Source organism: Pipistrellus hanaki (genome assembly GCF_964339955.1).
Source record: "Pipistrellus hanaki genome assembly, chromosome: 1".
Classification (NCBI taxonomy): domain Eukaryota; kingdom Metazoa; phylum Chordata; class Mammalia; order Chiroptera; family Vespertilionidae; genus Pipistrellus; species Pipistrellus hanaki.
This window is the reverse complement of record NC_140503.1, coordinates 209,660,523-209,682,349: the sequence shown is the minus strand read 5'-3', so window position 1 is coordinate 209,682,349 and position 21,827 is coordinate 209,660,523. Positions and strand designations below refer to the sequence as shown.

At 65.4% G+C, this 21,827-nt stretch overlaps 1 protein-coding gene across 4 annotated transcripts in view; it reads right to left on the bottom strand.

The window, feature by feature from the left end:
• Positions 1–21,827, bottom strand: part of ZFYVE28 (zinc finger FYVE-type containing 28) — a 35,878-nt gene that overhangs the window by 1,545 nt on the left and 12,506 nt on the right. For 2 of the 4 annotated variants that reach the window (XM_084878869.1, XM_084878870.1), the window contains exons 2-11: positions 19,178–19,318; positions 18,052–18,189; positions 17,356–17,558; positions 16,811–16,900; positions 15,986–16,075; positions 14,986–15,087; positions 11,899–13,170; positions 3,189–3,322; positions 1,420–1,536; positions 1,183–1,287 (exon numbers count right to left, since the gene is read on the bottom strand). In XM_084878869.1, the coding sequence (XP_084734995.1) occupies positions 1,183–1,287; positions 1,420–1,536; positions 3,189–3,322; positions 11,899–13,170; positions 14,986–15,087; positions 15,986–16,075; positions 16,811–16,900; positions 17,356–17,558; positions 18,052–18,189; positions 19,178–19,318 (2,392 nt within the window). Of the gene's footprint in view, positions 1–1,182; positions 1,288–1,419; positions 1,537–3,188; positions 3,323–6,908; positions 8,417–8,523; positions 8,945–11,898; positions 13,171–14,985; positions 15,088–15,985; positions 16,076–16,810; positions 16,901–17,355; positions 17,559–18,051; positions 18,190–19,177; positions 19,319–21,827 lie in introns of those variants that run through there. The other 2 variants (XR_014794620.1, XM_084878871.1) reach the window with 2 other exon arrangements.

Sequence of the window (21,827 nt, the reverse complement as noted above, 5' to 3'; positions counted from 1 at the left end):
GTGGCGTCAGGCACAGGGAGCCATGCAGCCACGACAGGGGGGCGGGGTCAGGGGGTCTGGGGTCGCAGGTGGGTGTGCAGGAGCCTCCCCTGTGGGCGGTCAGTCTGCACACCCGCGGGCAGAGCCTGTGGGTCAGACCCAGCCTCACCTGGATCACCCCCTCCCAAGCCTCGGCCTCCAGCACCTAGCTGGCAAGGCCCTTGGGCAGTGGTAGGAACTGAGAAATAAAGAAATCTACACTGTGGGGTGTCAGGGGTCCCTGGACCCTGGTCCCTGGAGGCCCAGGCAGACTCCCGTCCAACTCCAGAGGCTGGTGCTGCCTGCCCTGTCACCTGTGCTGCCCAGGCAGGGGCCGGGGCCAGGCCCCGCCTCCCACAAGGTCACGGGTCACAGGGACCCCCTCTCCCATTCTCAGGAGCTCTGAAATGTGGGGAGCAGCTTGTACAAGACGGTCACTTCCCCAGCCCAGGGGCCGCCATGTTCCAGGCCGAAGCGAGCATGGCTCCCAGAGGTGCCCCGAGGCCCGGCCACCCTGCAGCCCCCAGGCCCCGGCGCCTCCCATGGACGGTGAAGGCGCCCGGCCACCGGCCACCCAGGCGCCTTGCCTCCCCGGCCTCTCCTTACGGGCCACCCTCCCGGGGCCCTCAGCTCGCCCACACCACAGGGGTCGGTTCTCACTCTGGCCCCCGGCACCCTGACCAACGCCTGCTGGACCCCGTGACGCCCTGGTCGGGCCCGGCCGGCCTCCAGCTCAGGCCGATGAGAGCACCCGCCTGGGCTCCTGAAGGTCCGGGGACGTCCTGCCCGGCCCACCCCACGGCCCTGCCTGAGCCGCCCTGCCCTCCTCACCCACAGCCTCGAGGTGCACCTGTCCCCAGGCAGCAGGAGAGGCCCTGAGCGGGGACCCTGGGTGTGACCTGATCTATCGCAGGGTCAGCTTCCGCCTCCTGGGCTACGGCACCTGGGACCCCGCTCAGGCCTAGCTGCTCTCACCCTCCAGCATCTCCAGGCTCCGAGGGACACATGCCCCCCAGGGCCCCGGGGTCTTCCCAGTGCCCTTCCCTGACCAGCAAGCCACTGCCTCCAGCCACCACCTCCAGGCTGTGGGGGCAGGGGTCCCCGCCCTCCAGGCTGTGGTCTGGGACAGAGAGCAAGCGTCAGACGGGCCAGCGCTCCACACACCTTCCAGGTCTCCGTCCCGGGTCTTGGCGGCCAGCTCGGAGGACGACAGGGTCTCCTGGCACAGGGCGCAGTCCTCCAGGGCCGCGCCCCGCAGCGTCTGGGTCACTGGAAGAGAGGGGGCTGGGTCCACGCTCCATCCCGTCCCCGGCCGGGCATGGAGGGCCGGCCCTGCCCACCTGGGAGTGGGGGCTGCCGGGTGCCCCGCCCCCAGGCGCTGGACACCCCGAGGGCACTCACCCTTCCGCAGCTTGTCCTTGTCGTCCATCTCCGGCTTGGTGGCCATGACCTCGAAGAGGGTCTTGAGAATACTCCTCAGGTCGCTGGCGTAGTTGGTCTGCAGCTGGTCAGCCACCCCTGGGGAGGGGCGGGGCAGGGGAGCGGTGGGCTGGCAGCCTGGGGACCGCGCCTGCAGCTGGGCAGCAAGAAGCAGCCGCCAGCCCGGGCGAGTCTTTGGCGGAGGCAGGAGCTCGGGCACATCTCCTCCTCCGGGCCACGCCACCACCACCACCACTGGGCAGCCCTGGCCCTCCCTGAGGGATCTCAGCTCGAACCGTGCCCGGCAGCACCACCCAAGGTCACGGCCACGCGGCACCTGGACATCCCTCCCCACGGCAAACAGCGCTGCCCCAAATACTGTGACTGCCGGGCGCAGCCGGGATTCCCGTGGTGGGGGTGGGGGCGGGGGGGTGCAGGAGGACCGGCCAGGAGGTGCCTGTGCCCAGTTCCTCTGCGCCCCCAGCCCCCAGCCGCTTCTGGGCGGGAAACGTGTCCCCGCCCCTCAGCAGGGCTCCCTCCTTCCAGACACGGTGGACCCAGCCTCTCCGTGACCAGCAAGCGGCTCTTTAAGGGGCCAAAGCCAGGAGGAGCGGTGCACACCCCCAGACCATGGACGCCCTGTGGCTGTGGGAGTGACTGTGGGAGTGACTGCGGCCGAGCGCCCGGTCTCCTGCGAGCCACTGTACTGGGCACCTGCAGGCACTGCTCCTCAGCATCACACCCACCGGGAGCCCAGCCAGGACGGCCAGGCGTGAGCATCGGCCTAGGAGCCAGGAGGTCAGGGTTTGATTCCTGGTCAGGGCACAGGCCGGGGTTGCAGGCTCGATCCCCAGTGTGTGGTGTGCAGGAGGCAGCTGATCCATATTCTCTCTCTCCCCCTCCCTTTCTCTTCCTTCCTCTCTGAAATCAATAAAAATATATTTAAAAAAAAAAAAAACACAAAAAAACAAAACACCATGGGGTGCATTCTGGCAGGTGAGCGAACTGAAGCTCAGAGTCCCCCGGCCCTCGTGGTCCCACCCGGGAGGGGGCCTGGCTCAGGCTGTGCCCCTGGGGGCCCCTGGCAATGATCCCTGGGCTTGTGACCCCAGGTCCGCTGCTGCTGGCTCCTGCCTCTTCCCTGCAGCTGGGGCAGAGGGGGCCCCGGAGGATGGGGGGGCAGAGGGTGCAACGCAGGGTGTGGGGGGCGGAGCCGAGGCAGGACAGCACTCCCTAAGCCCCTCCCAGGTGGTGGGGGACCCCACACTGTATGCTTTTGAACCACATGGGTTTGCACTCGTTAAAACGCACAGAACTAAAGGAACCGTGAAAAAGGCGCCCTTCACGCATGCCCTCTCTGACCCCCTGGGGGACAAAACACACCCCCCCCTTCTGTGAGCCATGGAGGAAGGAAAGACTAACCAGTCAGGACGTACACGGACTCTGAACCTCAAGATGCACAGAACCCCCAGGGGGCTAAGGGGCCATGGGGTGGGGGGGGGGGCCTGACCTCAAACAAAGCCTGCTCTCTGCTGGGCGTAGGGCGCAGGGCGCGGGCGATGACAAGACAGAGCGAGCCCACGGACAGGGCCGGGCACCCCTGCACCCCGACATCAGGCAGCACGCCCCAACATCATCACATCATTGTCAGGATTTCAGCCGCAGCTGGCCTCAGCCCCCATGGGCACCAGCTGCTCCCCCAAAGCACGCCCCCTCGCCCACCAGCCCACCTGCCCGCCCACACGTGGCACCTGAGATGCAGACGAACAGGCGATGGATCAGGTCGTGGCTGCCGTGGAACCGGGACCGCATCTTCTCTCTCGTGGCCACGGGTGCCGCCTCCAGCACAGCCTTGTCCGCCGAGCAGGCCCCGGCCGGGCAGCCCCTGCGGAGAAGCAGACACGGTGTGGGGTGGGCGGTGGGCGGCTCTGGGCCCCGGCTCTGTGCCTGGGGGTGCACGGGGAGAGCAGAGACGATGCGGGTCTGTGTGGGCAAGGGGGCTGGGGGGTTTGGCAGTCTGCACAGGAGGCTGCGAGGGGCTGCGCAGGCTGCCAGCGGGGCTCCGTGGTTGGGCATCGACCTATGAACCCGGAGGTCATGGTTCGATTCCCAGTCAGGGCACAGGCCCGGGTTGCGGGCTCAATCCCCAGTCTGGGGGGGCAGGCAGGAGACAGCTGATCAATGATTCTCTTATCACAGATGTTTCTGTCTCTCTCTCCCTCTCCCTTTCTCTCTTAAATCAATAAAAATATTTTTAAAATATATATATATTTTTTTTTTTTTTATTGATTTTGTACAGAGAGGAAGGGAGAGAGATAGAGAGATAGAAACATCGATGAGAGAGAGTCATCGATCAGCTGCCTCCTGCACAACCCCGCTGGGGATATGCCCGCAACCAAGGTACATGCCCCTGACCGGAATCGAACCCGGGACCCTTCAGTCCCCAAGCCGACGCTCTATCCATTGAGCCAAACTGGTTCCGGCTAAAATATATTTTATTGATTTTTTTACAGAGAGGAAGAGAGAGTCAGAAACATTGATGAGAGAGATTCATCGATCAACTGCCTCTTGCACACCCCCTACTGGAGATGTGCCCACAACCAAGGTACATGCCCTTGACTGGAACTGAACCTGGGACTTTTCAGTCCGCAGGACAACACTCTATCCACTGAGCCAAACCAGTTAGGGCTAAAAATATTTATTTTTGTTGTTTTTTTAAGAAAGAAGACAACAGATGTTGGTGAAGACGTGAAGTCAGAACCCTCGGACCTCCTGGGGCGGGAGGCGGGATCGAACAGGCAGCCCCTTCGGAAGCCAGCCCCTTCCTGGTCCCGGTGAGCCTGCAATTCCCCCTGAAGTGTGCGCCCAAGGGGACTGGAAACTGATCCACACAAACGTGTCCACGCGTGTCACAGCAGCCCCGGAGCAGACACAGCCCCCGTCCCACAGGACAGTGGAGAACAATGAGGCACAGCAAGGATGCGGCTCTGACCCCTCCCGGCCCCCAAGAGGGGAGCTCGAACCCCGCCCTGAAAAGCGGAGCGGCAGCGGGGCCAGTGCCTCCAGTGCTGGGCAGAGGGGGCGCCGCAGGAGGGTGGCGGCTGTGGTCCGGGTCCGGGAGGGGTCAGGGAGCAAATAAGGAGAGCACAGAGGGGCCTCAGGGCTGTGCGCAGCCCGGCTCCGGCTCCCGGAAGGCCCCCGGCTGTGTCGCGGGGCCTGGCCCTAACGGAGATGCAGTGCGTGCGCATCTGGACAGCTAGGGGGTGCAGACACGCCATGGCACATGCGTGTGTGCATTTATAAATAGACGTGTCGTCGCGTGGGCCGAGGACCATGTCACATTCCGGCGCCACGCCTGCTGCTGCTTTTTAAAGCTCCGAACAGAAGGCTCGGCGGCTGGTGGCCCGGAGCACGAGGCTGGGGGGGGGGGGGTGCCTGAGGGTGCACCCCTCCTGCCGCGCCCATCACACAGCACTTCACCCTCCTCTGGGCTCTGCCTCCCAGGGCAGCAGCTGCTCGGACAGGAACCCTCCTGCTCCGGGGGATGGAGGAGGATGACCCTGAGGCTGCGGCAGCCCCTGGTGCCTGCCCCCCGCCCCCCAGCCCCGCCCAGGACTGCCAGTGCTCACCAAGCACTCGCTCCAGCTCAAAGCCCTGCTTCCACCCCGGGCTGTGGGGTCCCCTGGTGCCCCTTGGAGCCAGGAGTCGGGCAGGACGTGGGTGGGCAGGACTGGGGGGATTCGACCCTCCTCGGGGACTCAGGGGAGGGGACAGCGCTGCAGCCTGGATTCTGCCAGCCCTGTTTTCCTGGAGCCGCCCCAGCAGGGAGCCCGAGCTGGGGACAGGGACCCTCCCCGAGCCTGGGGAGCTGGGCTGATGGCCACCAGCACATCCTGGTGGCCGCACTGGGCGGGTGGAGGTCAGCCGGCTGGAGGGCAGGACAGCGGGGGAGAGTCAAGGATGTGAGAGACGGGACGTGAGCCTCGGTGGCCCCTCCCTCACTCCAGGGCTTCCCCCGAGGCCAGCTGCCTTCCTTGGTGGCGGGTGAGTGTGCTTCCCCGGCCAAGGCCCAGTCCCATCCCTGAGCCCAAGGGACTCGTGTGCAGGCAGGGGACCGGAGGTGGGCCCGGGGTCCTGCAGGAGGCCCTAAACCGGGGCCCAGAGAGATGAGAGGGTGCTCCAGCCCGGGGCTCTGAGCCTGTTCCGAGCCTGAGAGGAGGGGCGACAAGGGAAAGGCAGCCGTGGGGGCCACGCGGCCACGCAGCCACGCGGCCACACAGCCACGGGCTCTACAAAGGCAGCAGGCAGGACTGCCCTGCGGTGACTGCGTGTGGCAGCGACGAGGAGGGGATGGGGACCAGGGAGCAAATAAGGAGAGCACAGAGCGCATCTAGAGATTGGGGCGCAGGCTGGGCTGAGGGAAACCAACCCTGCGGGCAGGGCTGGGTGAGCACAGGAGAGGGGGGAGGTGTGGAGAGCAGGGGCCCTGAATCTGAGCAGGGGCAGGGGAAGCCAGGAGGAGGGACCATGCATATAAACGCTTCCACTCGCTGAACAAGCAATGGGTAGAACAAGCAATAGCAGACCGACAACAGGTACAGACTTGGGACTTGTAGCTGAAACCCCTCCCACAGAGGACTGCAGGCCCCCGGGAAGGCTGCCTGGTGACACCCATGCCTCACGAACTCCCCGGAACACGGCAGGCGTGGGAACCGCCCCGCACAGTGCCGGATCTCATCACGCCTCTCTGATACCCCGGCCCGAGAGAGGCATTCCGAGAAAACAACTGTCCCCGTGCCCCACAACCCCACGCGAAATCCTCGACAGCATGTTAGCGGCCCAAAGCCGACACAGGTGAACAGGATAATATGCCACGGCCGAGAGGGTCACCCCAGGAATGCAAGGCTGGCTGAATCTCTGACTGTATCCCAGGAGAGGCTGAAAAAGAAGAGCTGCCTGGTCAGCCCAAAAGTTAAAGAAGAAGTGCGGAGTGCCATATATGTATATAATAATTCCAGGGAGGAAGGGAGAGGGAGAGAGAAACAGCAATGATGAGAGAGAGTCATGGATCGACTGCCTCTTGCATGACCCCTACTGGGGATTGAGCCCGAAACCTGTGCACGTGCTCTTGACCGGAATCGAACACCCAGGACCCTTCAGTCCGCAGGGCGACACTCTATCCACTGAGCCACACCAGCTAGGGGCCACGTCTGCGCTTATGAAATATTCACCGAACTGGACGAGAGAAGGCACCCATGGGAGCCAGCAGCCATGTCTCACGTGTGGGAGCTGCTGCGTGCCTCCCCGAGACCGGGAGCGGGCACACAGCCTGCGTGGCGCGTCCACGCCGCATTGCCTGGGAATCCTGCCCCAGCGCTGGGGCCACAGAAACAATCCAGACTCAGCCAGAGGGGGCACGGCCACGCGGCTAGTGCATCCTGGGGAAATCCGGAGCCGGGAAAGGACGGGACGCAGAGCCCGTGATGCCAGCAAACAGAGGACTTTGTGGAGGAGCAGTCGTAACGGCATTCGGTGAGAAAGCAAAGAAACTGCCATGGGCTGGGGGTGGCTTTATTTCCCCCCTCGTGCTCATTCACATCTCCCTCCGCTCCACCATGACCAGGACCACGGTACAATGAGGAAAGAGCGCGTCGGCGTTGCTTTTGAAGAAGGCGGGCGGCCAGAGCACACGTAGCAGGACGTCCCGGGAAAGGCAGGCGCACTCAAGACAGACAGATTTCCGGTTCTAGGAAGGGGGTGGACCCGGCTGGCTCTGAGCACAGAAGGTTCTGGATAATGAGGCAAGTCTACACAGGGACAGCAGGGTTTTTAAAAAACGCAACTCTTCCCAAAAAGGCTGATCTGTGAGCCTGAAAAGGTGAGGAAGAAGCTGCAAGAATCTCTGAGGACATTGGATGTGGTACTGCTGGGACCCTGGCAGCGGCGCTGGTGGGAACAGCCAGCGGGGAGCTAGGGGTGCAGGTCGGGCAGGCGAAATGCCGGAGAGGGACGCCTCCGGCCGGACCCTCCTCCAGGCCCCGGGCAGCCGGCCTTCCGCGGGGCCGTGCCCGGCTTGCCGGGAGAACACGCTCTGGTGGTGCCCTTGGAGCAAGCTGACCATCCCGGGCGTCTCCTTCACGGCACCGGCTCCAGAAGTGGCCCCGGGTCCGAGGAGCCCGTGCGGGCAGGGCGGCCCGCGGTTCCCTCTGCGGGCACACACTGCAGGGGCCACGGAAGCACCTGCTTCACAGGCGGGCCTCAGGGTCAAATCGGGGCCACGCTGGTCCCACAGGGGTGCATGAGCACAATGGGCTTGTGCTGCAGGCACAGCTCCCCCGCCTGACTCTCCATCTGCCAGGGGGGTGGCCAGCTGCACCACCCCGGTGGCTGCTGCCATCACCAAATGCCAACCAGGTCCCGGCATCTCGCCCTCTGAATTTTGTGAACTTCCTGCCGGTTCCTGGACAGAAGGCCGATGGATCGTTCATGCTTGTCTTTCCCATGCTGCCTTGTCACCTGCGCCCCGTGTTCCATCAGGTTCCCCAAGGTGGGCGCCCTGCCCAGCCACTGAGTGGGTGGGTGGGTGGGTGTCCAGGAGTCAGCCTGGTTTGAATGAGCCTCTCTCCCCGTCGGTGGGTGGGACAGCGCCACCTGCCGGCCGGACTCCCAGCTTCCCCTACGCAGTGCCGGGGCCCGCTGTCCAAGGTCCTGACCCAGGCGCAGGGCTGTCCTGCTCAGCCGGCCGCCTACCACGTTCTTCCTCCCTCAGACTCGGGCACCTTCTGGAAATCCTGGAGGTTCTCGGTGGGGTTCTCTTCCTTTTCGCAGCTCAGCTTCGGCGGCATGTGCGCGTGTGTGCGCTAAGCCGATGAGGCTGGAAGCTGAGGCGTGACGTGAACCCATGAGCCGTGTGCACGGCGGGACACGGCAGGAGAGCAGGCGGGGGCTGCAGACAAAGCAGGTGTCCTCTGGCTGTCACCTGAACACACAGCAGAGAAAGTGGGTGCAGGTCAAACTCCCCGATCCAGGAGCCCGTCAGAGAGGCTGTGCTGTGTTCTGATCTGCCTTGCAGAAAGCGACACTTACCAATCAGCTCGGCCACGGGGCTGGGGCCCTGAGGAGGAGCCGTCCAGGAGGCTGTGGACAAAAATCCGTCCCCCTGGGCGTGGCGGAGGCAGCTGGGCTCGCACCTCCCGAGTGGCCTCATCCCCGAGGGATGCTGCCGGACGCTGCTCCCTGAGGCACCGCTTGCAGGCGCCCAGTGGGGGGCAGCCCCGAGGCCAGCGGCTGGCGTGCGTGACGCGGGTCCAGCCACATGGCGGGGTCCCAGGCAGCGACAGCGACCGTGGGGACGTCTAGAAGCTGCCACAGCAGCCCCCGGGCTCGGCCAGGAGTGCAAGGCTAGAGGCGTGTGTGCAGGGCAAGGCCCTTTGCATAGAACAGGAGGGGGAGCAGGTGTGTGGGTTCACGTAAATCGTGGCTTCTATTTTTAAACTTCCAGGAGAAACTATAAAAAAAGTTAAACCTGTTACAGCAGGAGAGGGCACATGAGGTGAAGAGACTGAGCCCTCTGGGTATAGCTCATCCCGTGGGCCTGACGGGAGCCTCGCAAACATCTGCCCTAACTGATGGCCGTGAGACCCGGGCGAAGGCACCGTCCACCGTCCGCTGCCACGGGAACAGGTGGGCCTGCTGCGGCAAACGGGGTGAGGGGCGCCCTGGCCTCGGGGAGTGACTTCAGCGAATCCTAGTGGGTGTGCCCCGCGGGCAAAAGACCTGTTCAAACAGCCTCCGGGACACTGGTGTCCGTGAGGAGTGGAGAAACCAACCCCGGCCGGGACGGTGGGCACGCTCACAGCAGCCACTGTGGCAAGCGGGTGACAGCACCTTAAAAAGCTAACCCAGTGGCCGGCAAACTCATTAGTCAACAGAGCGGCAAACCGTGGCTTGTGAGCCACAGTTTGCCAACCACTGCGCTAACCCACAGCCCTGGCCCGTGTGGCTCAGTGGGTTGGGCGTGGTCCTGTGCACGGAAAGGCTGCCAGTTCCATTCCCCATCTGGGCACATGCCTAGGTTGCGTTTTCCGTTCCCAGTCAGGGTGTGTACGGGAAGCAATCGATCGATGTTTCTCTCTCCCTCCCTCTCCCTTCCTCTCTCTTTCTCTCTCTTTCTCTCAAATCCATACAAATATTTAAAAAGAAGCTACATCATGTGGCCCAGCACTCCCATACCTGGATATGAAAGCAAAGGACACAGAAACATGACCACACACACACACACACACAAACACACACTCGTGTGCACAGGCCTCAGCTGTCCCTCCATGTCGTCCACGTCGAAACCCTGCCCTCCTCCTCGTCGCTGCCCGACGGTCAAGCCTGCGGCCTGGGGAGGCCTCCACCGGGGCTGCCCTCGCTGCCCTCGGCCAGTGCGGCTCGGTGGTTGAACACCGACCTATGTATGAACCAGGAGACAGCAGTTCAGTTCCCGGTCAGGGCATGATCCTCAGGGTGGCCATGCAGGAGGCAGCCGATGGATGATTCTTTCTCATCATTGATGTTTCTATCTCTCTGCCCCTCTCCCTTCCTCTCTGAAATCAATTTTTAAAAAAAATTTTTAAAACTTGTACACAGGTGTTCACAGCAGCATTATTCATAATAGCCAAGAGGGGAATATCACACACACACACATGTGCATGCACACACATGCGCACATACACAGAGGCATGCACACACACGCACACACGCGCGCACCTGGACAGACAGGTGGGTAAATGAAACACGGCCCATCCTCCGTGGATATTACACAGCCGTGGAAGGAAGGAAAGGCTGGTGTTTGCCTGAAAGCCTGGCGCTCAGTAGGAAGCCAGACGCCAGCATGGGACAGACCGGGAGTCTCAGGGGGAGGCGGGGGAGATGGGTGGATGGGAAGAGATCAACCAAAGAACTTGTATGCATATATGCATACCCCCTGGGCACAAACACAGTGTGGGGAAGGCCTGGAGCGGGGGCGGGGGGGGATGGGGGGAGAAGGGGTATCTGTAACACTTTCAACAACGAAGATGCATTTTTTAAAAGCCAGACACCAAGGTAACTTATTGTGTGATTCTGTTTATAGGAAGTTTCCGGAACAGGCAGCCTATGGAGCCGGGTAACAGATGAGTGGGTGCCCAGGGCTGAGGAGGGTGGGGAGTGACTGAGGCCCCACCCAGGAGAGGCAGGCACGGGCACGCGGGCCCTGAGGTCCAGCCGCAAACACGGGGACTCGGCATGGAGGAGCGAGCAGCGGCGGCCCCAACACCACAGGGTCCCAGCCAGCCCCTCACACTCACACCTGTGCTGGGGGCGAGGCCAGAAAGGAGGAGGCAGAGCACATAGCCCTGCACCCACAGCCCCTCCCCTGGTGTGGAGACCTCTCCCCCTGGTGTGGAGACCCCTCCCCCTGGTGTGGAGACCCCGCCCCCTGGTGTGCAGACCCCTCCCCCTGGTGTGGAGACCCCGCCCCCTGGTGTGGAGACCCCGCCCCCTGGTGTGCAGACCCTTCCCCCTGGTGTGGAGACCCCTCCCCCTGGTGTGGAGACCCCGCCCCCTGGTGTGCAGACCCCTCCCCCTGGTGTGGAGACCCCGCCCCCTGGTGTGCAGACCCCTCCCCCTGGTATGAAGACCCCCTCCCCGGTCCACCCCACTGACCACCTCTCTGTACCCATCTCCACGGCTCCTGACAGAGGGCCTCCAGGCTGAGCGCCCCCCGCAGCACCCTTCGGTGGTCACAGCCGAAGCCAGTGGGCGCCTGTAGGCAAGTCCTAGTGAGAGACCAGCCCGTGGTGACACCACCACGGCCCCGTGGGAACCACCTGGCGAACCCCGCTCGTCCTCTGTGCCATGTCAAGGCTGGAGGGGCCCGGCTGCTGTCTGCTCTGCCTGGATAAGCCGGGGTGAGGGGCGCCAGGAAACCAAGACCCCTGGAGTCTGAGGAGGTGCATCTGGGCGGGAGGGCAGCGCCCGAGCACCTCCTGAGGATCTGGGTGGTCTCAGCACCCAGGGGCCCGGTGCCCACAGCTCACTGAGGGTCGGTGCACCCACGGGGGTCGAGTGGCCGTGTGGTCAGGTGGGCACCCTCGGGGCAGCAAAGACAAAGCCACGCCCATCGCCACCGTCCATCCACCCTCACGCTAGTCACACCAGGGCCAGGCTGGGCCACGCCTCGGGCAGGGCAGACCCCAGGCTGGGCCCTGCCACCTCCTCAAAGGCCTGCACTCTCAGGGGCCAAAGGGGATGTTCCTGGGCGGGGTCACCCCCGTGCCCAGTGGGCCGAATCAAGCTGCTGAACGTCCTGCAGCGTTGAGGCCCCTGCCCCCCCACCCCTGCCCCGAGGGCCCATGGAAACACCTCGACAGAGAATCATCAGCCACACACGCCCCCAGTGCAGTCAGGGGCGAGCCCAGGGGCCAGAGCTCTTACCTGAGGCCCGAAAGGCTGCGGCTCAGGGAGGGCTGTGCACCGTCCAGCTGTCCGGCCTCGGGCTCCTGCTGACCGCCGTCCCCACTGCCCTGCAGGCCGTCTGCTGCGTCCACCGCGGGCCCCGAGGGGAGGTCCAGGCACTTGCTGAGAGCAGGGGCTCCGGGCTCCTGCCGGTCGGGGGTGTCTTCTGCGGGCTGGGGGCCCGGGGGGCCCGCGGGCAGTGCCCCCAGGGCAGGCCGGGCCTCCTCCGGCCGCTCAGCCCCGCCCTTGGCCACGCCCGAGCCCAAGCCCCCGTAGGAGGTGCCGAGGACGCCCGGGCTGCCCTTGTCCGGCAGGCTCTCGGTGGCCTCCTCCCCGCCGCTCCTGCAGCCGGCGCAGCACACGCAGGAATGGAGGAGGCAGCTGGTGGCCGTGGCGGTGCTGAGTGTGTGGGGGCCGGCCTCCGTGCCCTCGGCCGCGGTCTCCGAGGGGGAGGCCCCGGTTCCGGGCGCTTCCGGGGAGGCGGGCGACTTGGGGTTGAAGATGACCGTGGCCGAGAGCTTCATGCCCCCCGTCCGGTGGGCGATCATCTCGGCGGTCTCCGCGGTCTCCGCGTCGTCCGCCGCGGCCTCCCAGCCGTCCGGGGGCGGGCAGTCCAGGCAGCTGCAGGAGTTGGGGCCGGCCGCCCACGCCCGGTCCCCGTCCGGAGCGTTGTTGTTATTGCTCACGTCTCCCTTGTCCTTCGGGGCGGCGGGCACGCGGGCCCCCGCCTCCCCGCCCCGCTCCGCCCCCTGGGGGTCGGCGGGGGGGCCGCCCGGCCACACAGAGGGGCTGCCCGGGGCCTCCGGGGCCCCCTCCACGTCGTCCATGAAGAACACCCTGCCCTCCTCCTCGTCGCTGCCCGAGGGCCGCAGCCTGCGGCCGGGGGAGGCCTCCGCCCGGGGGCTGCCCTCGCCGCCCGTGCTGCCCGGCCGGCGGGCGGGGGACTGGCAGGCGCTGGGCGGGGACAGCAGCGAGGACATGGCGTCGCCCGCCCGGTGCACCATGCGGCTCAGCTGCTCCAGCTCCTGGTCGTCGTACTGCATGGAGCAGGCCAGCTCGGCCTCCAGGCCCTTGGCCTTGGCCGGCAGCAGCTCCTCGGGCGGGAGGGGCGGGAGGGGCGCGGGGAAGGCGGGCGCCAGGGCCGGGGGCCCCGGGGCGTCCGTGCGGAGGGGGAACTCCATGTCGTGGGAGATGCAGAGGTTCCGCTCCAGCGTGTGCAGCTCGTCCTCCGTCAGGGTCTGCAGCAAATCCCTGCAGGGACCGGACACCGGTGAGGGCCCGCGGGCGCCATGCCGCCCACAGCGCCCAGGAGAGCAGCGGGCACCCACAGCTCGCAGTTCAGTTCAGGCATGCACACGTTTCCTCCGGGATAAAGAGAGGCACCGCTCCCCGGGGGACGGCTCCCTTCTTTTATTTTGTTGAAATATGTTTCTATTTTCTAAATATGTTTTTATTGATGTCAGAGAGGAAGGGAGCGGGGGAGAGAGAGAGAAACATCAATGATGAGAGAGAGCCATGGGTTGGCTGTCCTGTACGCCCTCCACTGAGGATCAAACCCATAGCCTGGGCATGTGCCTAATGGGGGATGGAACTGTGACCTCCTGGCTCCTAGGTCAAATCTGGACCCCAGAGCCAGGCCAGCCACCAGCCGGGCAGTTTCCTTCTTAACAACCAGGTTCTGAAGCCTCTTGTGGGAACAAGAGCGCCTGGTCCAGGGGCTGTGCTAACCACAGGAGTAAAAACGTCTAGGCGTGAAAGCCCACTGCCAGCTTCCCTATGGCTTCCTCCTTCTGTCCCACAGCTGCTCTGAGCCCCGCCTGTGCTGGGCACGGGCACCGCAGCCAGCAGGCATGGCCCTGGCAGCTGGAAGATGCAGAAAACAGACATTTGTGTGAGCGATGATGGGACCACAATAGTGACAACTGCAACCGAGGAAAACGGAGGGTGCTTGGCTCAGTCTGGGGAGACTTCCTGGAGGAAGGGGCATTGACCCAGAGACCAGGATGCGGAGTGACTCTCCTGGGCTGAGCAGCTGCTCTGTGCGGGGAGAAGCACGGGCCAGCCCGGTCCGAGTCCCACGGTGAACACACAGGCGCACAGGGAAGAGCGCGCCCTGCAGTCAGCCAGCATGCTGAGCACTTCGCGTCGAACCAGGAACCCAGAGTCCCGGTTGGATTCCCAGTCAGAGCACATGCCTGGCTGCAGGCTCGATCCCCGGGGGGGGCATACGGGAGGCAGCCGACCCATGATTCTCTCATCAATGATCTTTCTTTCTTTCTTCCTTTCTTTCTTCCTTTCTTTCTCTCCTCTCTCTTTCTTTTTTTCTTTCTTCCTCCCTCTCTCTCTCTCTCTCTCTCTCTCTCTTTCTCTCTCTCTCTCTCTCCTCACCCGAGGATATTTTCTCATTGATTTTTACAGAGTAGAAGAGCATGGATGTGAGAGAAAGACATAGATTGGTTGCCTCCTGCACGTGCGCTGGCCAGGGCCCAGGCTGGGGAGACAGATGCCTGAAACTGAGGTACACGCTCTTGACCGTAATTCTGGAATCGAACCCAGGACCCTTCGGTCCGCAGTTGGACACTCTATGCACTGAGCCACACTGCCGAGGGCTCATCACTGACATTTCTCTCTCTCTCCCTCCCGCCTCCCTCTCTCTCTCTCTCTCTCTTGCTCCCTCTCCCTTCCTCTCTCTCTAAAATCAATAGAAACATATTTTTATAAAACTAGTGCCTCTCAGAACTGCACAGCTTGTGCTGTGTACGGCGTGACACCTGTCACAGCCCGTCCTGAGAGCCAGGCCCCTGCAGGCCCTGAGAGTCGGCACCAGGCCAGGTGGGACCTCGGCCGGGCAGCGACGCAGAAGGTCTCCAGGCACGACGGCCACCACAAAGAACCTGGTCCCGCGGGAAGGACGGGCACGAGCAACAAGGGCCCTCAACGCCATGAACCGGCCCTGGAGACCAAGGCCGAGGCCCCGTCACCCCGCTGAGCGGAAGAGGCCCTGCGGGGCCGAAGGCTGGGGTGACCGCCAATGCCAGCCCCCCCCCATCCTCCCTCCCTCCGCACCTGATCTTCCGCAGCAGCGTGTGGAAGGGCCGGAACAGCTCGGACATGTCCTCCGCCTTGCGGTCCAGGTTCAGGGGTCCGTCCGCGTACACTACGAGGCCGCTGCATTCAGGACACAAAAGCCAGCCTGGCTCCGGCCCTGCCACTGCCTCCACGACCACCCCACACTCAGCACCTCAAGACCCAATCCTTTTTTTTTTTTTATAAACTAGAGGGCAGGGGCACAAAATCTGTGCATGAGTAGAGTCCCGAGGCCTGGGCTGTGACCAGGGCCCATCAGGTTCCTCGCCTCCCCGCCTCCTCCATCCCTAGCTCCCTCAGCACCCCGCCACTGCAGCTTGCCGCCCGCCATATTCCTCGCCGCCCCCTGGTGGTCAGTGCCTGTCATAGCAAGCGATCAAACTCCCTGTTGAACTTTCTAGGGGGCAATTTGCATATTAGCCTTTTACCTATAGGATGTTTTTATTGACGTCAGAGAGGAAGGAAGAGGGAGAGTGATAGAGAAACACCAACGACAAGAGAGAATCATTGATTGGCTGCCTCCTGGACGCCCCTCACTGGGGATTGAGCCTGCAACCCGGGCATGTGCCCTTGACCAGAATTGAACCATGACCTCCTGGTTCCTAGGTCCATGCTGAGTGAGACCAAGTCTTCAATAAGTTTAGAGAAATGCAATAAGAACTGTCACTCAAACTGTGTCCTGTTCTGATAACGGTCACTCGAGGGACCATCCAACAACCACCACCTGTGCGGCATGTCGCCGCGGCAACCACGCCCGTCAGCACGAGACTGTCCCTGAGCCCGGCTCCTGGGAAACGGACACCCCTACAGTTTGTGACCACGAGACCCAAAGCCATCTGCCCCAGAGCCAGGCAGGAGTGGAGCAGATGCCGGTGGGGGAGGTGAGCACTGCACAGGCTCCGCCTCCGGACCCTATCAGCCCCCGGATGGACGGCCCTGCCCGGTTCCGCCGGAGGACCGTCCGGCGGGGGACACTCACCACACGATGGCCAGCCTGGGGATGGTGAACATGAGGGCGGGCTCGTAGTCGTCAATCATGTCCTGGGTCAGGTACCCGCAGTCCAGGGCCCTGGCCGAGGGGCACAGTGAGGAGGCCGGGCCTGGCAGACCCGCGTCCACGCTGGGCGGGCAGTCGGAGGGGGACGAGTGTGCCCCGAGCCCTTGCAGGGGTGGGCGGGGCCGCCTGTGCGGACTCCCCTCCCCCCATCCCAGCGACGCCAGCAGAGCCTCTCGGGCGGGTGATGTGAAATGGCGTGAAACGCCTCTCGACGGGCCAACACGGACTATCCGTGTATGAGAGGTCAGGGCTTCGGAGCGACATCAGGATTTCCCAGCCCGCCTCAGAGCGGGCCCTCTCACACGCCGTTCGGAGCCTCTGACTTCACACCCCAAGGCACCGGCTGAGAGATCTGCCCCAAACCGTGTGGGACCCGAAACCCAGCCAGGGCCCCCTCCTGCCGGGGGGGTGAGGAGGGGGGTGAGGAGCGTGGGGAGAGGGACTGGAGGGGAGGCCTTCGGGGGGGGGGGGGGAGAGGAGCGGGAGGAGGAGGGGGTCAGCTCCCGGAGGCAGAGCCTGTGCCCTGCTGTCCTGCCCATGAATTTCTGTCCTGAACTTTAGGGCGGGGCCCAGAGGGAAGGTGGGGGGTGAGGGACGAGGCTGCAGCCATGAGGAGCGGCCACTCAGGACCCCCCACCCCGGGAACAAGGACAGGGAGGGGCTGGCCTGGCCCTGTCCTGCTGGCATCCCTGTGACAGGCGGGTGCCCCCCCCCAGGCCAGGCCGGCCCTCGGGCACGGCGGCTCACCGCTCCACCGTCTCGCAGAACAGCACGATGACCTCCTGCTGCACGTAGTACTCCCGGGGCGACTTCACGGGCACCATGGCCGACACGTAGCTGTAATGCACAGCGGCCAGCGTGGCCGTGACCCCGTCGGGTCAGAGCTGCTGGGGTCAGGCCCCTCCGGGGCCCCCACCAGTGCTCTCAGCCCTGCCCAACCTGAGCTGTCACTGCTCACCTCCCTGGCATCCCGCCTGGCCTGCCCTGACCATTGAGCAAGGGGAGGGAGGGAGAGAGGGAGGGAGGAAGGAAAGGAGAGAGGGAGGGAGGGAGGGAGGGAGGAAGGAAAGGAGAGAGGGAGGGAAGGAGCGAGGGAGGGAGGAAAGGAGAGGGAGAAGGAAGGAGGGAGGGAGGGAAGGAGGGAGGGAGGGAGAGGAAGGGGGATAGGGAGGAAGGGAAGGAGGGAGGGAGGGGGAGAAGGAGGGAGGGAGGGAAGGAAGGAGGAGGAGAGGGAGGGCCCCACACCGAGGCCATGGCCCCACGCAGACAGCACACGCGTGGTGCACGGTCACCTGAGCTCGAACTCCGCGAACAGCACGTCGAAGTGCCGCAGGGCGTCCCGCATCTTCTCCGTGTAGGTGCTGAGGTCCCGCAGCGCCTGGTCGCGCAGGGCGCCCCGCACATCCTCCAGGCTGCGGGTCAGCTCCTTGGCCAGCGGCCGCATGGCCATGCTCTCCAGCTCCCGGTTCATGATGATGGAGCCGGCGGCCAGGCACTGTGGGCGGAGGGAGGGTCACCGCCTGCCCCAGCCCCCCGGGGGCCCACCCTGAGGCCTGACCCCGAGAAAAGCCGCCCCGGGGAACTCAGCGGCTGGGGCGTGGCCTCCATCCCCAAGTCCTCTCTCCTGGGAACCCGGAACTCCTGCCGCCCAGTCCCCTCGGCCGGCTCTGGGGCTGGTTACAAGGAGGTGGGTGTGCGGAGGAGAGAGGAGGGGGGAGGTAGAGGAGGGGGGGGCTCCGGGGGGCGGGGATCCCCGGGTTTCTCTTAGTCCAGAGCGGTCACAGCAAAACCGCAGACATTCTCACTGTGACTGGGCCCAGAGGCAGGCGGAGGGGAGGGCCCATGGGCCCGGGCGTGGCACACCGGCCCCTCCCCCAGCCCACAGGAGTGACCGGACGCCACGTGGGGCCGTGGTCTGGGGCGGGCCAGGGCGCGCAGAGAGACGCTGGAGGGCGCCACGGCCGTGGCGGGGACCCAGGCGCGGCTACCTCGGCCCCGAACCACAGCTGGCCGGCCAGGCTGTCGTGCCGGATCTCCTCGGGGAACTTGACGCAGAAGTCCCGGGGGGCGCGGTCCTGGGGGATGCAGGCGTCCATGATCTGGTCGATGATGTTCAGCACGTTGTCCTGGAACAGGGAGAGGCCGCGCTGTGGCTGCGCTGGCAGCGGGCGGGCGACAGGGACATAGCAGCACCCACGGCCCCCCCTGCCCCTGGCAACACAGAAGCTCAGGGCCCGGAGGATCTAGTGAGACCCTGCCTGTTCCTGCCCACGCTCAGGGCGGGCACAAGTACGGGCGGGCACAGGTAGGCTAACAGTTGTTTGTGCGGAAAACAATACAATAATTAATAAATAATAACACAAGAGCAGCCAGCCAGTGTGGCTCAGTGGCTGAGCAGTGACCTATAAACCAGGAGGTCAGGGCATGTTGTACTCAGTTTGCAGGCTCCATCCCCAGTGTGTGGGGTGTGCAGGAGCAGCCAATCCATGATTCTCTCTCATCATTGATGTTTTTCTCTCTCTCTTCCGCTCCTTCCTCTCTGAAATTAATTTAAAAAAAAATAAGTTAAGCCTTAACCGGTTGGCTCAGTAGATAGAGCGTTGGCCTGTGGACTGAAAGGTCCCAGGTTTGATTCCAGTCAAGGGCATGTTCCTTGGTTGCAGGCACATCCCCAGTGGGGGTATGCAGGAGGCAGCTGATCGATGTTTCTTTCTCATCAATGTTTCTAATTCTCTCTCCTTTGCCCTTCCTCTCTGTAAAAAATCAATTTAATATATATTTTTAGAAACACGTTTTAAAAAGAGAGAGATTGCTGTTTAAAACACACAGAGTAGCGAACGGTTTTGAACACTCTGTATCAAAGGGACAGGCCCCACGCCCCGGACAGGCCCCACGCCCCACGCCCGGGACAGGCCCCACGCCCGGGACAGGCCCCACACCCCATGCCCAGGACAGGCCCCACGCCCGGGACAGGCCCCACGCCCGGGACAGGCCCCACACCCCACGCCCGGGACAGGCCCCACGCCCAGGACAGGCCCCACGCCCGGGACAGGCCCCACACCCCACGCCCGGGACAGGCCCCACGCCCCACGCCCGGGACAGGCCCGCACTCACCTGGCAGGAGCGGAACTGGCTGACGAGCAGGGTGCACCGCTGAGGGTCCTTCCGCCCGTCCAGGCTGTCCAGCTCGGCCGCCACCTGGTTCAGCTCCTCGTCCGCATAGTAGAACTGGGCCAGCAGCTGCGGGTCCGACCTCTGGGGAGGGGGACAGCACCCGGGGTGAGCCAGGCCGCGGTGGGCGGGCCCGGGGATGGCCGGCTCCCGGCCGTGAGCGGTGACCTCAGCCCCGGCGCTGGCACCCGGACGACGGGTCCTCTGCTCCTGGGAGGCCAGCAGTCTCTCAGGCCGCCCCGCGGCAGGTCCCCCTTCCGGGAGGGACACCCACACACGGGCCCCGAGGCATGGGGTCAGGGGTCGCCTGGCCAGTGGTGTCCTGACACCCAGCTCAGGAGTGGACCCGGTCACCACAGCCCCGGGGTCCGTCCAGGCCAGCCCCCGGCTCCCTCAGGAGGGCACGGGAGGTGACTCCAGGGCCATGGCTCTGAGCTGCTGGGGCCACGCCCACCCGACGGGGCGGCACTCAGCACCCACCCTCGGCGCTCACCCACCCTCGGCGCTCACCCAGCGCATCCAAACCCCCGCCCGGGTGACGGGAGCCCGTGGCATGCCCGCCCGCTGCCCGTCACGCGCTCCCGTGGGGCACGGCGGTGCTGGCCGCAGCCTCTCAGTTCACACAGCACCAGCCCGTGTGCAGGTGGGACTGCAGGGGAGAACCATGACATCACAGCTGTGCACATGTGGCTGGGTGTGTGCCCGTGTGTGCACATGTAAGCACACATGTGCATGAGCGTGTGTGGGTGTGAATGTGTGTGTATACAGGTGAGTGTGTGCACACATGTGTGTGTGCCCCTACATGGGTGTGCAAGAATATGAGTGCACACGTGCGTAGTCTGGGCGAGGGCTGGGAGGAGAGGCACTGGCTGCTCCGAATGGTACCCTCAGCCCCCCCTCGCCACCCTCCCACCCCCAGCACTCCCCAGTCCTCCATTACAGCCCAGTCCCCTCCTGGCACCCCCTCTTGGCTTTGGGGCAGAATGGGGGGGGCAGGGAGTCGTCAGTCTGAACACGAGGACCAGAAACCTGCTCTCTGACCCCCCACCAAGCCAAAGGCTGTTTTTCCGGTGATTTTCAGAGTGTGAGGGTGAGAAACAGAGAGACATCCATGTGAGACACACATTCATTGGTTACTCCCTACAGGGGCCCCGACCAGGTCCAGGATGGGGCCTGCACCCAAGGTAAGTGCCCTTGACCAGAATCAAACCCGGGACCCTTCAGTTCCCAGGCTGATGCTCTAGCCACTGAGCCACACTGGCCCCCTCCTCCCCTCAGCCCCGGCACCCCTCAGCTCCCTCAGCCCCCCCCCCCCCCCCCCCCCCCGCCCCCTCAGATCCCCTCAAACCCCCCTCCCCTCAAACCCCCTCCCCTCAGCCCCCCTCCCCCTCAGCCCCTCACCCCCCTCCCCTCAGCCCCCGCTCCCCGCTCCCCTCCCCCGCCCCCCCGCTCCCCTCAGCCCCCCGCTCCCGCCCCCGCTCCCCTCAGCCCCCGTCCCCGCTCCCCTCGCCCCCCCCCCCCCCCGCTCCCCGCTCCCCTCAGCCCCCGCTCCCCTCAGCCCCCGCTCCCCTCAGCCCCCGCTCCCCTCAGCCCCCCGCTCCCCTCAGCCCCCCCCTCCCCTCAGCCCCCGCCTCCCCTCAGCCCCCCGCTCCCCTCAGCCCCCCCTCCCCTCAGCCCCCGCTCCCCCAGCCCCCCCGCTCCCTCAGCCCCCGCTCCCCTCAGCCCCCCCCTCCCCTCAGCCCCCGCTCCCCTCAGCCCCCCCTCCCTCAGCCCCCCCGCTCCCCTCAGCCCCCGCTCCCCTCAGCCCCCGCTCCCCTCAGCCCCCGCTCCCCTCAGCCCCCGCTCCCCTCAGCCCCGCTCCCCTCAGCCCCCCGCTCCCCTCAGCCCCCGCTCCCCTCAGCCCCCGCTCCCCTCAGCCCCCGCTCCCCTCAGCCCCAGCCCCCCGCTCCCCTCAGCCCCGCTCCCCTCAGCCCCCCTCCCCTCAGCCCCCGCTCCCCTCAGCCCCCTCCCCTCAGCCCGCTCCCCTCAGCCCCGCTCCCCTCAGCCCCGCTCCCCTCAGCCCCCCCCCTCCCCTCAGCCCCGCTCCCCTCAGCCCCGCTCCCCTCAGCCCCCCCGCTCCCCTCAGCCCCCTCCCCTCAGCCCCCCTCCCCTCCAGCCCCGCTCCCCTCAGCCCCCGCTCCCTTCAGCCCCCGCTCCCCTCAGCCCCCCTCCCCTCAGCCCCCCCTCCCCTCAGCCCCCCCCCCCGCTCCCCTCAGCCCCCGCTCCCCTCAGCCCCGCTCCCCTCAGCCCCCCCCTCTCCCCCCCCCCTCAGCTCCGCCCCCCGATCCCCTCAGCTCCCCGCTCCCCCTCAGCCCCCCTCCCCTCAGCCCCCCCCTCCCCTCAGCCCCCCCCCCCCCCCGCTCCCCTCAGCCCCCGCTCCCTCAGCCCCCCGCTCCCCTCAGCCCCCCCTCTCCCCCCCTCAGCTCCGCCCCCCGCGCCCCTCAGCCCCCGCTCCCCTCAGCCCCCCCTCCCCTCAGCCCCCCCTCCCCTCAGCCCCCCGCTCCCCTCAGCCCCGCTCCCCTCAGCCCCCCGCTCCCCTCAGCCCCCCCTCCCC